Genomic DNA, 17,576 nt, shown 5'->3' on the forward strand with positions numbered 1-17,576 from the left:
GGGAACCAGCTTTTCTCAAAGCTTGCTGTATTTTCTATTATAAAAAGAGGCGTATTTTACTTCAGAATTACGTGTTTCGTTTATGGGCCTAGCTCATTGTACTTAAATGACTAGATAATTCTCAAATATTTAGCAATTAATACAATCATAAGAAGAAAGGACAACTGTCTTTCTAATTATTCGCAAGGGAGTGGGATCCGCGCCAGACATTACGTATACACGCAAATATTTCTTTGCCGCGGCGCGTATCGCCGAAGTGCAGGCCGGCACACCTCGCTATAGCCTTCTGCAGGGCGAATCGAAGCCGCTTTCTTCCGACCCAGTGGATTTGACAGCAGCAGAAGGACGCCGTAGCCTGACGAGCACAACTTTTGACAGCAAAGGCCATGGCGGCGAAACTCAGTAGCCGCTTATCTGGCCATCGTTGCCTCCACTCGCCGCTTGCGTCTGTCACCTTTCTCATAGGAGCTTTTTTGACTGCGCTCATTCACGTGGTTTGTTTTCCGCGGGTGGTTTCGTTCGTACAGTTCTTGCACCCCCGTGAAGTCTCCGCTGGTGTACTAGGCAAATGCTTTCTGCGACTAACATGTGGGGTTCCCACGGATATCTTTTTTCGTACGGTCTTCGGTCCGTGGAACCGATATGTATGACGAAAGTTCAAAGCGTTAGCGATAAGAGGAATGCTGAAGACGGGGTCAGAGTCAACCATATGTCGAAAAACAGAACTTATACATACATACCGAAACCAAAATAACAACTACTGTGCCATCTCTTAGCGCTTCAAGAACATAAAGAAGATGCAGATGAATATTGCTGACTAGTCGGTAAATGTGTGCGCCAGACATGCTCTCTCGGTAAGATAGGCTGTCAAGTGGTAAGAAAAACTGGTGCCACCGGCATCAGCAAAACGTAAATAAACGCTAGGATACAACATAAAAAAAAATACTAATAAATAAATAAATCTGCGGTTAATAACCATGCCACGTGACGTATGCATTACTCCCTGAACAATCAGATTCAATACTTCACTATACCAAACTACTTATGAAGCATCGAAATTTTTTAGCTTAAAATTGGGTGGATGATTAGCTTTCAACATATGTAACCAGAAAAGCATTAACAGCCAACTACTTCTTGTCACGGAGGGATTATGTATGGCGGTTACTGCAGACATGTTAATTTCCCTGTTAAAAATGAATGCAGCGATTAAAGCAAACAAAAGGAGCAGAGAGAGGCGATCTTCCGGGCGCATATTGCCTGAGTTCTGCGGAAGAGCTCGTTAATGCAAAACTCGTACCGAAGCGTTCTCCCAAACCCCAACGTAATTCCACACTAAGAATTTTAGATATCCTTCATGTGAGCCAATGAATATTTTCGATGCGATCAGGTCATCTTCATTAGAAATCATTTTCACTGTGAAAGAACTTTGGAGAATTAGAGTGTTATGAACATATTAATGGGTAAGGTGGAATCATCCGAGTGAAAAGAAAGCACAATGCAAGTAATGTCTTTCATTTAATGTTTGTCCTTTACTAGCAGAAAAGCAGAAGCCTACAGACGGGATATCTGAAAGTATATTGATTTTTATGGCAGAAACTTACGCCACGCGGACTAATTTCGCTCATAAATAACATACGCGTTGAAAAGTGCGATTTGCTGAGAACTTCTATAAATATGCAGGAAGCAAGAATACAGACCACTATGTCTTCAGTCTGCTTATCATAGGACCCTAAAAATATTGTATAGCGTAATGTGACACACAAAATTCACCGCCTATATATCAGCTGCAGCGATTATCGCTCGTTTTGTTAACCGATGCTTTTTTTCGTTTCTCAGCGAGTGGCGAAACAGCTCCGTTAACTGTTATAAAGTATATATATGGTCTTTACATCTGCACAAATTAACCACAATAACACGAACGACAAGCTGAGTGCATGAGCCGTTGTATAAGAGAAAAAAAAAATGCTTCAGCTATAGGCGCATCACGTTGTATACACATACGCGAGCTTTGGATGGACTGCGATCTATATTATTTATTCGCAACGATTATAGATTCCACTTAGAAATAGCGCCCTGTACATAGCTTAAAATATGATTATTTTCTGTGTGTGTGGGTGACATAGTTTGTTGACAGACTCCCCAGTAAGGTTGCACCCGAAATAAAGGTACCGTCTAGTGCTTGCATTCTGAAAGATATTTGGCCATGAGCAATAGGGAGAGCATGGGAGAAAGTGGACGCACTACAGTCATGCAGATGCCGTCCTCTCTTCCAGCCCTCTGCGCTGTCACAAGCATTTATTTCAAGCGTGATCAACCTAGTGTTAGCCGTGCCAAGATGTGCCACTTCCGTTCTCCACTGTAATCTGATCGCGGGTTCCTGCCGGTGACATAGCAAATCATACGTGCCTTTTCTGCAGCCATGTGCTGTTTTAAGCATTTCTTTAACGACCAATAACGCCCCTGGCACTTTTTCTTCTTGACTTAGCAACACATGGGCGACTTTTCCGCGCCAAGTTTGTTCTCCACGGGCGTCAGCACATGAGCGGAATTCAATACACCCCGACAGGTGGGTCCGGGCCCGAGTCGCGGATACAGTACAACCGAGGGCCGCCACTGTAAAACCGGCGCGGCGCTGTCACGAGCGGAGAGGACACGTCGTTTTTGACGGACAGGCCACCCGGACGCGTCAGTGTAAGGAAGAAAGCGCGGAAAGGACGCCGTTCCTCTTTCTTCGCGCACATTGTGCCTCATCTTCCGTGGGAGCCGTAAACGCACATCCAAACAAGCAAGCAAACGGCCGAACTAAGCACCCAGGGCGACCTCCAGCGGCGCATTTGTTCTCCCTTGTCCGATCCGCGGCCTGTACACAGACAAAATGCCCAGGGTTGCTTTTTCTGCATGCGTTCCCTCGCTTTAATACGTTTGTGTTCGTGTTAGTGCTCTTCACCTACTCCCTCTCCTTTTTCCTAGGCCCGTTGTCGTGTGGCACTCTGCCCCCAATGCAGCAATGCCGTCTTTGACGTTTCGCGACAATCAGGTGGCGTATATGCATATAGCCGAGACCGCGCCGGGGCTGTCGGTGCTGAGTTTCGCCAAAGGTATATATATATAAGGGACAACCTGTATATGCATTTCTACATGTATACTTATTTTTCTCACAGAAGGAAGGAAAGCGGCCGTGCGGGGGGAGAGCTGTAGTACGCTGTGTGCACAACATCCAGACTTCTCTGCACGTGCATTTGGCCGCGCGTGCGCTTCAATCTGTGGCACCAAATTCTGAAGTATACGCAGGAAGCTACGGCAATTCTGACGTCCCTCCGTCTGCGGGTTCTCTGGATAGGGCTGGTGGCCACCCTCGGGTCTTAGCTCGATGCGAACACACGCGTGCATGCCTGGGCGGGTGAAGAAAGCGCAGGCGCATGCTTCCTCCGGGCCCTCCCGCTGCGAACATTTGTGCGCACCTTGCGACGCGAGGACGGCGTCGACAACGGAACGGTTGTAAGTTTTTCTTGGAAGAAAGCGGAGCGCCGGCGCTCCTCGACGGCTTTCGAATGGGCGCATCAGGCAGGGTGGTTTTTGAAGAGCAGGGGCATTTCGTTCGGTTATGAGGGGGCAGGAGAGCTCTCGATTTGAGAATAAAGCGTCCTTGTGGCTCTGCTTGAGTGACATTTGTGTGCGGCATTGAGGCCCTTAGCCTTGTGACCGACAGTGAATCATTGCATATGCCTGTGTGTGCGTATGTTTGTGTACGGCTAGGTATGCAAAAATATATGTATATATTATAAAAAAATAGACGTACTATGTTGCTAGATATGTATGCCCACGTAATTATTAGTCATTAAATAGAGCTAAACCAAGCAGCAGTATGAAGCACTTTTTACGTATGTATAGCATGTATGTAGTATAAAACGTGCAATCATTATGCCCGATTGTACTTCCTTTGGCAAGAATAATGCCTATAAGTCGAAGGTACGGGGCTTTTTTTTTTTCCTTTTTTTTTTTTTCCCACTCAGAGTTGACTTCAAGGACTAGCCGTGCTCATTAGAAGCGAAATCTGGGCAGGAATGCAATGGCATATATATCATTCCGAAGAGCAACATGTTCCATTTTGACACGTGCCTTGAATACTTGTTTTGGCAAGCTGCGCTCTTGTCTCTGGCTCTTCTCCGTTAGAAGCAGCAGCCCCTTAAATGGAGCACGTTCACCGCACGGCCCCAATGTACGTGGCACCAACGATCCCGCCACCCCCTTCTGGAGGTCATCCGACCTCCACTGAATACAGGATTGGACAGATTACGGAACAAGGTATACGAAAAAGTGAAATAGCTCATTTGAAGAGCAAAGCGGTCATAAAGGCTTGGTCGTACTTGCGGTGCATGATTTAACGCGCTACGAGTGAAAACCTATAACCACACGCGGTTACCATAGGGCACAAATATATACCTTGTCTTTGCTGGCTTTTTATGGTTTGTCTTTCCCTATTGACCATATGTTAGCACCCAGTGGTTGCACGTTAAATCGTCACCATATTTTCAGGAGTGTAGCAGTGAGTGTAGCAGTTAGCGTCACTTTTTTTTCCCCCTGTTATGTTTGTATAGACTCCTTGAAAACAGAACACAGTGAGATTTGTATAAACAAACTTCATTTCTCTCAAAGCACCCCTCCGCGGTGGCTCTATGGCTGGGGCGCTTTACTGATAATCCCGAGGATGCGGGTCCGATTGCGACCACGTCGGTTGCGTTTCGATGGAGGCAAAAGGCAAGGCGCCCATGTAGTGTGGCTGTCACACACGCGCATATTCAAGATTCCCGGGTGGTTGAAATTACCGGAGTCCTCCACTACGACATGCCACACAACCGATCTCGCTTTGTCATGCTACCCATATAGCACACCAAACAATAGCATACCATGTCATGTCATATATATCGTGTCATACGATAGCGTAGAATACCACCTACGCATTATATTAGACAGTTTGCAAAACTATGAGCAGCAACAGAAAAGTTCGTCCCCCATGGTTGAATACGAAGAGGGAAGCTTCCAGGCTGCATCCGCTGAGAATACATGACTGATCATGGAGGCTGTTGACATGTGTATAGGATGAGTAGCACCTTGTGGTCAATAAACCGGGGTGGCTTCGTCACCCCCTCTGCTGCAGCGGCAGAAAAAAGCCTCACGTGCGTGTATGCGTACATGCATTATGGGTATACGCACCAGCGACCCCTTTCGGCGACACAAATGGCCCCGGAAAGCGGCAATAATCCGACCGCGTAAGCGGTTGTAGCTTATATGCATGCCACGTATGTGCCATTTGGCGGCGTTGCATACAGTTGCCTTGTATTTATTTTTACGATAATATTTCTCAAAAAGGGACGTGTTATAAACTTTTTTTTCAGTGAATAGCTTTCGCGGCATCGCTTTGCTTGTTATGTTTTCACTTCGTCAAAGCCGGTACAAAGGTATTGCAAAGGAGGTCAATGTATATATCCGCCTGACTCAAAGCTGCCGCCTAGCTTCCTGCTTAGCACGGTAAGCCTAGCCGCGGCACCCACATCGAGGCACCCTACAGGAAAGCCGCGACAAAGGCGGTGCGGTCAAACCGGAAACGGCCTGCTTATTCGCAGGTTCAATTGGCACGTACGCTGAAGGGCATTTATGCAGATCGCTGTAAATACGTGATCAAAACCAGTCGTACGATTTTTGCCAGCCGTGGGCGGGCGAACAAGCCAGAAGTTTGTGCATCGAGTTCTTTTTTTTTTTGTTACACATATATAAGAAGAAGGCAGGGCAGCGCTCGGATTACCGATGATTCTAAACTGGACTTAATCATTGTACATCCCTCGAACACGCTACCGCACTGTTACCGCCACGCCACCCAGTCACTATTAGGTGAACAAAAAAGAACTGTATTCAGAGTTGTCACGTGCTCTTAACCATGCAACGATATAGTCTATATAGCGTGACCATTACGACTACATTAAACACGTTTCAGAAAGCAGCCTCCGACTAAATTCAACCAACCATATTCCGCCGCTGTCGCTCAGTAGTTGCAGAGCTCGACTACTGAGGCAGGGCAACCCTGGTATATATATAGCGCTTCGATGAAGGCGAAATGCAAGGTGCTCGTTTACTTTGCGATTACAGTGCACATTAAAAAATCCCAGGTTGTCGCATTTTTCCGAAACCATGTCAGGAGGGTGTTCCTCATAGTGTATAGTTTTGGTAGCAATAAATAAGCCGGTCGTGGGTATACGATAAACCCCACAAACCACAAGAATTTATTGAAGCTCGTGCGACTCACCGGCGGCGGCGGCGGCCTTGGCGTGCTGCGCATGGAGCGTGGTGGATGCGGCAGCAGCAGCCGCGACGGCCGCGGCCAGCGGGCCTTGCCCCGGCTGGCTGGGTTGGGTGCATGGTGTGGTGGTGGGTTGCCAGGGGCCCCAGCACGCGGCCGACCCCAACGGGGAGGCCCCGCTCAGCACGCGCAGCTTGTCGTACACGCCCTGCACGGCAGCCTGCTGCTGCTCCTTCTGGGCGGCCAGGTTGCGCAGCACACGGTTGATGGACGACACCTGCGGAGACACGGGTCGCCGATCATCCTCCAGGGACAGCACTGCTCGCTACAACTCCTATAACGTTTCTATCCTTGATTATATATATATATATATATATATATATATATATATATATATATATATATATATATATATATATATATATATATATATATATATATATATATATATATATATATATATATATATATATATATATATATATATATATATCATCCTATACCGGCCGGTGCCCGTAGCGGGACCGGGTTCGTGGTATTCTGTGGCCTGTGCAGGTTGGCGAGAGATGCCCGCTTGTGAGTTACGCATCGCTCCGTGCACTTCCACCAAACATTGCCCGAACGTAAGCCAAGTGCGTCAGGCCGCCGCCAGCTCCGCAGTGGATGCGAGGATGGTGTGGTTGAAACGTTGTGGGACTGTTAGCGACAACTATGAAGGATACGTTTTGGTCTGTGGAGGTAAGTTTTAAAGTAAGGCGGGCATCACGTACGTGATAAATTATACTGAAAACTGAAGGACATCAACATTAAAGGGACCCCCCTTTTTTTCTTTAACTTTTGTTAATCGGCAGCGTGCTTTTAATTATGGAATGCCGAAGAATTGGCATTTGAAAGCTCGTGGGGTTGGCTTTCCGGCATTGCATATTCACAAAACAGCATCTGTCTCATTTATTAGACTTTTGTGTACTTGAAACGCCGTTTGAGAGGCTGTTTGTGTATTTGGCAGTTTAGAAAACTTTATCACGGTTTGGCAATATTACCGTGCTTAACGAGGATATTAGATGATTATGCGCTTAGTGGGCTCGGCGGCACCACGGAAATGGAGCGCCCTAACTGTCTTCACTTCGTTACGCAGGTAATGAATTGCCATAGCCTTTACGCTAAGCGCTCCAGTGACCGCTGTCTCTTTGTGCTGCCGGGCCCACGGCGATCTTTAACAATATTTTATGAGTGTTCATACATGCTGTTGAAACTACTTCTGCTCGCCGGTGATGTAGAAACGAACCCTGGTCCTGACCCTACCGACAGCTCAACTGAAATACTTGCCGCGCTTACAGCTTTACAATGCGGGCAGTCAACTATACTTGAGCAATTAGGCTCTATCAAGTCGACCCTTGCATTCCACGAGAAAGCTTTCGCGGACCTAACCACTAGGCTTTCGAAGATTGACTGTGACTTCCAGTCTATTTCAGATGCAAAGTCTCAGATTGACAACATTCAAAGTGCTACCGCTAATTGCTCAGCTGAGGTATCTGCTCTGACTGCTCGCATTGATGACCTTGAAAACATGTCCCGTCGAAGCAATTTAGTGTTCTATGAGCTCAAAGATGCACAAAACGAAACTTGGAGTGAATCCGAAAAACTGGTAACAGATCTTTGTATAGAGCGGCTCAGCATAACCCTTGAAAGTGAGGATATTGAGTGAGCGCATCGTATAGGCACATTCAGTGACGGAAAACAGCGCCCGATCATAGTAAAATTCTTGCATTTCAAAGACAAAGAACGCATTTTATCTTCAGCCTATAAGCTAAAATCCACCGATTACGCAATTAGTGAAGATTTCTCTGCTAACACCCGTCTCGCCCGTAAACGCCTTATTGAATTTGCGAAAGCTAACCACATGTCTTACAAACTGCGTCACAATAAACTAATTTCTAATGGTAAAACCTACATCTTTGACCACGCAGCCGGGAATGTTCTTGAACGTAAGTCATAGCAGCTACCAGTTCTCAGGAAACCCAAAAATGATCATCTATCACTTCTTTACACTAACATTCGCAGTATGGTACCCAAACGTGAATCCTTGTGTAGTCTTATCAGTTCTTCGTCTAGTAACATCGTTTTACTAACTGAAACATGGTTAAGTTCCTCTATATCGGATTCTGAAATCATGCCTGATTTACCCGAGTTTCATATATTCAGGAAGGACAGACCTGACGGCTGCCGTGGCGGTGGTGTTCTGATCGCTGCCAAACGCTCCCTAAATTGTTCTATTATTAACATAGTCACTTCGTTGGAAATGATTTGAGTGTGCTGCCATGCTTCGTCTCCCCGCGTACTCATAGGTGTATGTTATCGACCACCTGATATGGACAGTTCCTTTATAACACTGTTTCATGAAGCGCTTGAGTCGCTTATCTCTTCTTACCCCAACACCCCTATCTTACTTTTCGGCGATTTCAATTTTCCGTCCATAGACTGGAACGACATGGCCCAAACCCTAATGAAAAGTCATGTATCTAGCGAATTCCTAAACACATGCCTAACTTTCGGCCTCACTCAAATGGTTTCTGAGCCGACCCGCACTACTAATCATTCAGCTAGCATTCTCGACCTTGTGTTGACTATACTCACCCTGAGGCAATCTGCACTCCTTCGTATATTACGGGCATTAGTGACCACGTTGTAGTTCATACTACTTTCTCTGCCAGCTTTCCTAAAATCCCAAAATCCAAAAAAATACTAACACTGTACGACAAAGGTGACTACATTAGCATGAATCGTGACCTCCTTGCATTCTATACCGACTTCGCTTCTACGTATCCCTCACGTTCTGTTGAGTCGAACTGGTCTCTCTTCAAATCGGAAATGTTGCGCTTGATAAGACTTTACATCCCTACCATCAGTATAACAGAACGAACACGCTCGCCTTGGTTTAATACAACATTAAAACGTTTAAATAACAAGAAAAAACGCCTTTTCCGTTCTGCCAAGTTATCTAATACTAAATGTGCATGGGACAAATACCACACCATTTCTAAGCAATACTCCGATCTTACTGCTAAACGCCAGTTCTTTTCCAATACCCTCCCTGAAATGTTACAAGCCAACCCAAAGCGCTTCTGGAAAACAATTAACCCTGACAAAAATACTAATATTTCACTATGTGACAGTATAGCGGCTCGTCAGTAGGCGTATCTGACGTGTCCCATGTATTAAACTACACATTCTGTTCAGTTTTTACTAACGAAGAGTCTCATGATGTTCCCAGTCTCCCACCATTGCCACATCCACCAATGGACAGCATCGCATTCAACCCGCATGGTATTGTTAATATTATTGATTCGCTAAAATGTTCATCTTCCTGTGGTATTGATGGAATTACTTCCAAAGTATTGAAAAACACTAAACATGTTTCCAGTCTTATTATTTCACTCATTTTTCAGCAATCTTTTGATACTGGCCCCGTTCCACTTGACTGGCGAATAGGGAAGGTCATTCCAATCTTCAAAAAAGGTGACCCATCATCGCCAGGTAATTATCGACCCATTTCACTAACCAGTGTATGCTCTAAAATTATGGAGCACATCATATACTCTAATGTCGCTACATTTCTAACTTCAGTTAACTTCTTCCATCCAAACCAGCATGGATTCCGGAAAGGCCACTCATGTGAAACCCAACTAGCTTTGTTCCTGCATGATATTCATTCCAATCTAGACTGCAATATCCCAACTGATGCTTTATTTTTGGACTTTGAAAAAGCATTTGATAAAGTACCCCATTCCCGCCTCTTACTCAAACTGTCAGTTTTAAATCTTCACCCGCTTGTCTTCAACTGGATCCGAAGCTTTTTAACAGACCGCATGCAATTCGTTTTCGCTGACGGCTTCTCATCTACTTACTCGCATGTTCTTTCAGGAGTACCTCAAGGCACAGTCCTGGGCCCATTACTTTTCTTAATATACATTAACGACTTGCCTTCCACAGTAATGTCTATCATACGCCTTTTCGCGGACGATTGTGTAATATACCGCCCTATAACTAACATCGACGACACTGCTGTCCTTCAAAATGACCTTACTAGCATACACCAATGGTGCTCAACGTGGCTAATGTCTCTAAACACTACAAAGACAGTACTACTTTCTTTCCATCGCCGCCGAAATTATACTCCGCATGCTTATAAAATTAATGATTCTGCCGTTACTTCCACTAAATCTTTTAAATACCTTGGTATTAACCTCACTAGCGATTTATCATGGACGTACCACGTCAACCACATAATAAATTCATCTAACCGAACAATTGGCTACCTTCGTCGTAATCTACGCATGACTCCTTCTTCCTTAAAACTGTTAACTTACAAAACACTTGTGCGACCTAAACTTGAATACGCTAGTGCTATCTTTGATCCTCATCAAACTAACCTTATCACAGCTCTTGAATCTGTATAGAACCGTGCTACTCGCTTTATCCTATCAAACTACTCAAGATATTCTAGCATATCTGCATTAAAGCTTCAACTTCAACTTCCTTCTCTCGCTTCCCGTCGCCAAATTTCACGCCTCTGCCTTTATCACAAGTTCTTTAATAGTTCACCTCGTGACAGCCAGCTCATCCAACCTGTACGTCGAACATCCCGCACAGGCCATTCTAACAGCGTCATCCCGCATCGTGCCCGCACTACCACATTCCAGAAGTCTTTTTTCGTGCACACAGCTCGCGACTGGAATGACCTTCCCAGCAGCCTTGCCCATAATCTCCGACCCTGCTCATTTCAAGACTGCCATCGAAGAAGCCTCATCATCTTTGTAATCACTTCACAAAAACCATTGTTAACCGCCGTTCAAGTGCCCACCCCTCATGTAATGTCCCATCTGGGGGCCCTTGAGGTTCTAATAAATAAAAAAATAAATAAATGCCTGAAAGCCAGCTCTTTCAAATGCGCATTTTCGACGCTCGATATTTGGGATCATACCGCCCGTTAGAAAAGTTAAAAACGGGGTTCGAGCCCTTTGGTGTAGATGGCATCTCACTTCACAACATGACATCTTTTCCTGAAATTCAAATGAAAAAGGTTAATTAGTTAATTTAGTTGATTAATTTCCTAATCATCAAAGTATGTCACGTACGCGATTCTCACCTCGCCGTAAAACCCACCTACACTGACCGCACAGACGTATCGCTAATAGTTTTGAAATATAAGTTTGTAAACGGCTAAAAAAATCACCCATTGTATGTCATCTATGATGCTGTGCTGAGTAAATGTTATATTGAACGCGTGAGTGCTGCGCAGCAAACAGCAAATGCGTTAGAAGATAATTGCGAGAAATGAGAAAAATAAATTTATATGCCTGATTTGGTAGGCTGCTCCTCGGCGCAGCGTGCGCAACTTCCTTATTATTTATGAAATAAAAAACGAAAGGAGGTCATTTTATTCGCCATAGAAAAACTAGCGCTTCTAGCAATTTGTCATGCGCTCCAAAATCAATTAATGTTCCGGAAAACAAAAAGGAACGCCAACTCCTGGAAGTTTTTCCTAAATAACTTGATTTTCACCCGCACTTAATTCAGGTAAAAGAATATATCGACCACATTTTGTGCCACTTAATTCTAGCAAAAATAAGAACTGGAATCCATGCATGGGCCGTTTCTATTAGTTAAATATAGTTTAAAACGAAGAATATGAGGGGAGCCGAAGCGGAGTCAATGTGAAGGTTAAATGTGACACATGAAATATTTTGTCAAAGGCATTTAAAAAAAAAAAAAAAAACATATTATACATAGCGACTGTCAAAGGTTATAGCTTACGAGGGCTTCAGACTTTTAACTCGCTGTTGAGCTTGAACATCGGTTTAAATTTTATAGCTTCATGTTCCCGTCTATATACTGTGAAAGGACGCAACCGATTATTGCTCCTTGAGTTTGGTGAAAGCCTCGCGTTTTGCTTCGTTTTGTAGGTATATATATATATATAGCTTTTCTCTAGGCCATAATGCCCGTGAGGTATCCCCAGATTTAAATGCAGAAGTAAAGACATAATTCGTCAAGTGCAACTATCACTTACTGCTTCTTTTAATTTCCGGACATAGCCTATATTTCTCCACCGCCATGCGAAATCTCTGCAAATCCGATGCACACTATACAGCATAAGTTAATTTTACACTGCCAGCAGGTTCTCATTAAGATAACACTTTACAGAGCGTTTTAATTATCAAGTGATTTTCTTCCCTAAGTTATACGTATAGAGGAATAGCATGATTTTCCTTCTATGTACTTTTTCTCCTAGAAACATGATATCTTTAATGCACTTATAAGCCGAACCAGCTAGACGAAAAAAATAAATTTAGCTCTGAAGTGCGAGCAAAATATCTTTCCTTTTATATTGGCCATGCCTGTGCCTGCAATAGTCACCCGCAGACGTTCGCGCCCAAAGAAATTCATTGACGCGCTAAGCTGCGACGGTATTGAGCAGGCCTATTCTATGTAAATGAGCTTGCTGCACGAGAAAGCGAGTGTTGCAACTTCTCACGCCGAGTCACGCCCCAGCAGACGCGTTACATCCGCCTCTGACAACACGTACTCGTCTACGCCGATACCTAACGCCTGGACGGGCGATGATGCATCGTGTCTCCAGACGGAAGCCGATTTCATCGGGTCAAGTTGGCGGAGCAGATGGCTTTGATGACGACACCTCCACGTTTCTACACTACGTATATGGGTACACGCCTCGAAGCAGCGTATTGTGAAACGCTTCCTGTCTTCTTATAACGCCTGCGTCTGACGGCGGTGGCTGCAAAAGACTATGCCACAATATGTCTCTCTCTATCCTTTTGCCGAGACAACAACTCACGCAGGACGAGGAATGGCATACGCAGTCCACGATATACACAAGTGGCATATATATATATATATATATATATATATATATATATATATATATATATATATATATATATATATATATATATATATATATATATGAGCGCTTCTGTATGCGATATACCGGGATTTTTTTTCCCCTTTTTAACTGTCCACAGATCGTTATTTTAAACTTTGCGAGAGAGATATCAGTGCGCTCTGTGCAGGTGGACTGTACAGCAGAGTGGTTATTACGTGCGTGATGAAGTTCAGTAATTTAGTAATAAATTAACTAAAATCGATTAGTCAACTTTTCCTACATTCCATTTTAGGGGCCAACATCATATCAAGAAAGAAAAAGCCGTCAACATAAGAGTTGAGTCCAGTTTTTACATTTCTTTTATCGGCAGTACAATTCGAAATATTTAACGTCAAATATACTCATGTAAAGCTGGCTTCTCGCACTGCACATCTTTAAAAGGCTGTCTCTTAACGTGATATTGTCAAGGAAATAATGTCCACTGCATCTACGGTATAAAATAAACAAAGTGACGCCATGAAAAAAAAAAAAAGTAATGTATTGCGGGAAGCCATCTTTACGAGGTAAAATAAATGTGCCATTTTTTCACGTTAAATATTTCGAATTGTATTGCCGATAACGAAAATTAAAAAAAAAGTGGTCTCAGCTTTTATGCTCACGGCCTCTGTTTCCTTATATAATGTCGGCCCCTAAAATAAAAGAAAAAAATTGGTTAGCTAGTTTTAGTTATTTAATTGCTTAATCGCTGAGTCCTGCCACGTACGTAATGTTCGCCTTGCTGTTCAATCCACCTGCACAGACCGCAGTGATGTATCTATCACAGGGTTTAAAATAACGATCTGTAAACAGCAAAACAAAACATTGTATATATAGAGTCTTCTCAGTACCCCAGACAATCCGCGCAGTTGCAGATATGGTGGAGCAACGTTCAATTTAATTCCGCTTTGACGTGCACATCGTAAAATCTCTCCGTAAGTCTTGCGAGCGAAGATTAAAGATGTTCGAGTGTGTGTGTGTGGGGGGGGGGGGGGGGAGGGGGGGGTAATAAATGTAATCCGGACGGCGCAGCACACTTTTCCTGAGACGCTGTTCCACGTGTTACTCGGCATGGTGGCTCTTGATCAAGACGATGGGATGCTGAGTAGCTACCGCGCACACAACTATCAAATTTAGATCGAGCCTAAACAGTATATCAGCACACAGGCACAACATGATGGGATATCGCAGCACGTTTAAAAACTGCAGGTGATTACGGAAACGCCATCGCTTCTTCCACTAAGACTCCCCTTTTAGCTCACATCATCGCTCTGACACTCTATAAGGACTAATTAACAATCGTCAAACCACGTTTCAAAAAAGTATTCTTAAGTAAACCCTGCATGTAAGAACTAACACTGACATACTGGCAGACCCGAAACAAAGCGGATGCCCCAAATCTGAGTCATCTTTCTTTATTCTCTATCGCTAAAGAGGAAGAGGCATTGAAGCTAACTTCGGCACGCTCACCCTCTTAGATTCCTGCTTGTGGAACTCTTCTATGGGTAAACAGCTGTATACGTTAATGCGCATCGTCCTGCGGTCGCCCATTTCACATCACGCAATTTCGCCTCGAGCGACCAGTGATGCAGAGAGCTGGACGCCATTATACACTGTGATACGAGTGCGTGCGAGTGTCGCAACAACAGTCCAGCGGAATTTCTACCTGCCGCCACCAATGTCTGCTCGGCGACGGTGGCGCTTCGGTTCGCGTCGCACAATCAATCTCGGTGACATGCAGGCGGCCAAGGCTCCTTTTCCCCGAAACGCGACTGCTCTGAAATCCCAGTCCCGCCTAGCTAACGAGGAGGGGAAAGCTTGTTAAGGGGAGGGGGGACTTGTCGTAAACAGCCCCCGAGTGATGCAAACTCACTACACACACACACACACGCAAAGTTGGCACGCACCGACGCACACTGGCCCGGCTTAAATCCTAGCGGCTATATCGCTGCGCAGAAAGCGCCAGCCAGGGACGGACGGCGCTGCCGGTCGGAGTCCACCGCGCGCTTGTAATTTATGCTCCGCGTTATGAGTCGGGGACAATCCTCGTTTCGCGCACTTCGTAGACGGGGCCGGCTAGTCTCGAAGCGCGCCGGCACACGCAGTGCGCGCGGGCGCGGCTGGCCACGCACAAAGCCTGCGCAGTCGAAGCGTACGCTCGGTCTTGGAACAGTTCTATGCAGGAGTAGAAGAGTTCCAGCAGTGGTGCACTATACAGCACAGAGCAGTTACGTGCGGTGACCACTGCGCAGGCCGCTTTAATTAGCTGTGCATTGATCGGTGCTGTGTGAGCAGTCCGCGAGTCTCACGTGTACTGAGGATGAAGATACGGCTATGAATCATAGGAGAAAGACGAATGCATCTAAATATGGCATTTAGCGCAGGAGGAAAGCGTACGCCCTTCAAAGTAAACATTTTCATTCAGCTAAGCAACAAACGATTCTAAACGTGTCATTATCATTGAATACGGCGGTGCGCTACGCAGCGGTGCAGCCAGGATCTCTCTCGAGCTGTCTGAGTTTCAGGTGCTGTACGCAACTAACTCAGACACCGGGAGTTGAGATACGCATGCCAGGCAGGCATCGGGTGACGAGCTGCTGGCGGCAGTGGCGAGCGCCTGCCATGCCTGCTCCACTCGCCCGACGCACCAGCGGCTATGCCACGCAGGAGAGCAGGGAATGAAGCGCACGCGGCCGCCGCACAACCCGCACTGCAGAGCAGCGCTGCGGGCCGCGTAGAGCCGTCGCCTAGGCAGCTCCACCACCGCCACCGCTGCCCCTCCCGACCCCCCCTCTCCTCCCCTCCGCTTCCTTCTCGGTCTTGCCGTCACCGCGTGTTGGGTCGGGCTGGCGCCACATCGCAACCAATTTTCCGCGCTGCTAAAGACAGGAGCGGATTAACGCTTTGCCGCCGCGGCTCTTGTGCCCCGAGGGAGAATTCGGCGGCGGCTGCAGCCACGAGAGTGGAGATACCGAGGAGCCTTCTTCCCCGCTCTTCCATCCCTCTGCTCTTTCCCCATACTTCGAGATGGGATGCGCACGTGCGCGCTTACTAGCATGCCCATCCCTCGCCTGGAGAGAGAGAGAGACGAGAGGGGGGGTCACGACTACGCATGCCCCATCACCGCCCCGGGGTGCGTGGCCGAGCCATGAATGGATGGGGAACCCCCGGAGATATGGTATGATTCGCTCGTTTGCGGCCCAAAAATGAGCCGAAAAGAAGCCGACTGCGACGAAATAGGTTCTCGGCTCGCCAGTTTATCGCTGCGACTCGTTTCGGAGCGCTTTCTTTCTTCCCTCCTTCTCTCTTTCTCCCTGTGTCCTTTCCCTATCTTACACCGGTGCACCAGCTCTCTACGTGACAAGAGCGTGGCAGCGTGTCACTGGTCTCGCGTAATTGCTCAGCTGTTACAACTGCGGAACACTCAAAGGGCGGAAACCTATGAACGCAAACTGGCCTCGAAGCGAAAAAACTGCGTAATTCAGCTTCCAGAATGCATACTTCACCTCGTTTGCCCGGCAGTAAACAATCTAACCGCATTCCAGATGTCGATGGGCACCGTCATGTTGCCGGGGATTGAAAGTCGTTGACCATTGAAATTTTCCTTTTCTCATACAGCACCAGTCAGCTAAGACTCAGAAGTCTCGGCCAACAGAACCTGTCGATCATTCATGCATTACCGTGCAGTGTATCCACTTTTTCTTCACCTTGCTGAAGCAAAGACTACTACTTAAATATATATTCCCCTCCTGCATAGGCAACACAGTGCACCTCGCAGCTCGAAGATGAGCATCAGTGCAGGCATATAGTATACAGAGGCCGTGCACACTAGCTTCTTTACGCTCGAGCTGTTCTATCTTCGCCACTCACACTGGCATTGCGACGACGACGGCGGTGGCTTCAAATGTTTCCACGAGTTTGCGGTCCCCGCCGTATATACGTCCACCCATGAAGCTGGCGGCACGACCGTTCCTGAGGGAGCTGAGATAACACACCGCTGAGGGGCCAGCCGCGTCCGCCACCCCGCCTGCATGCTTGTATGGAGCGCCAGATAAGGCAGACATCTTCCCACCACCGACCTGCCCTGCCTGTCAGTTGCAGGAGGGCTCAACGCCACGGCTATGCCGCATGCGAGGTTGCTGGATGTATGCGCTGTATACGTGCGCATACGTTCTCAAAATAATCTGGACAAGACATAAAGAAAAAAAAGGACGTCGCGCACGAAATTGCATGCTGCGATGCTATGGAATACAGCGTATAGGCAGACAGTCTCCCCACTGGTCTGACTAATCACACAGGACCGTTGTGTTAGACCTCTATAAGTCAAAATGGATCCTATTC

General features: G+C 46.2%; 1 protein-coding gene across 1 annotated transcript in view; it reads right to left on the reverse strand.

Moving 5' to 3' along the window:
- The window catches only part of LOC146190468 (paired box protein Pax-6-like), a 78,764-nt gene that overhangs the window by 10,519 nt on the left and 50,669 nt on the right, over positions 1 to 17,576 (reverse strand). The window contains exon 6 of the mRNA XM_084600166.1: positions 6,302 to 6,572. Coding sequence (XP_084456292.1) covers positions 6,302 to 6,572 — 271 coding nt within the window. The remainder of the gene's footprint in view (positions 1 to 6,301; positions 6,573 to 17,576) is intronic.

The sequence above is a fragment of the Amblyomma maculatum genome, chromosome 4, assembly GCF_055883805.1.
Source record: "Amblyomma maculatum isolate TAMU_Amacu chromosome 4, ASM5588380v1, whole genome shotgun sequence".
Classification (NCBI taxonomy): Eukaryota; Metazoa; Arthropoda; class Arachnida; order Ixodida; family Ixodidae; genus Amblyomma; species Amblyomma maculatum.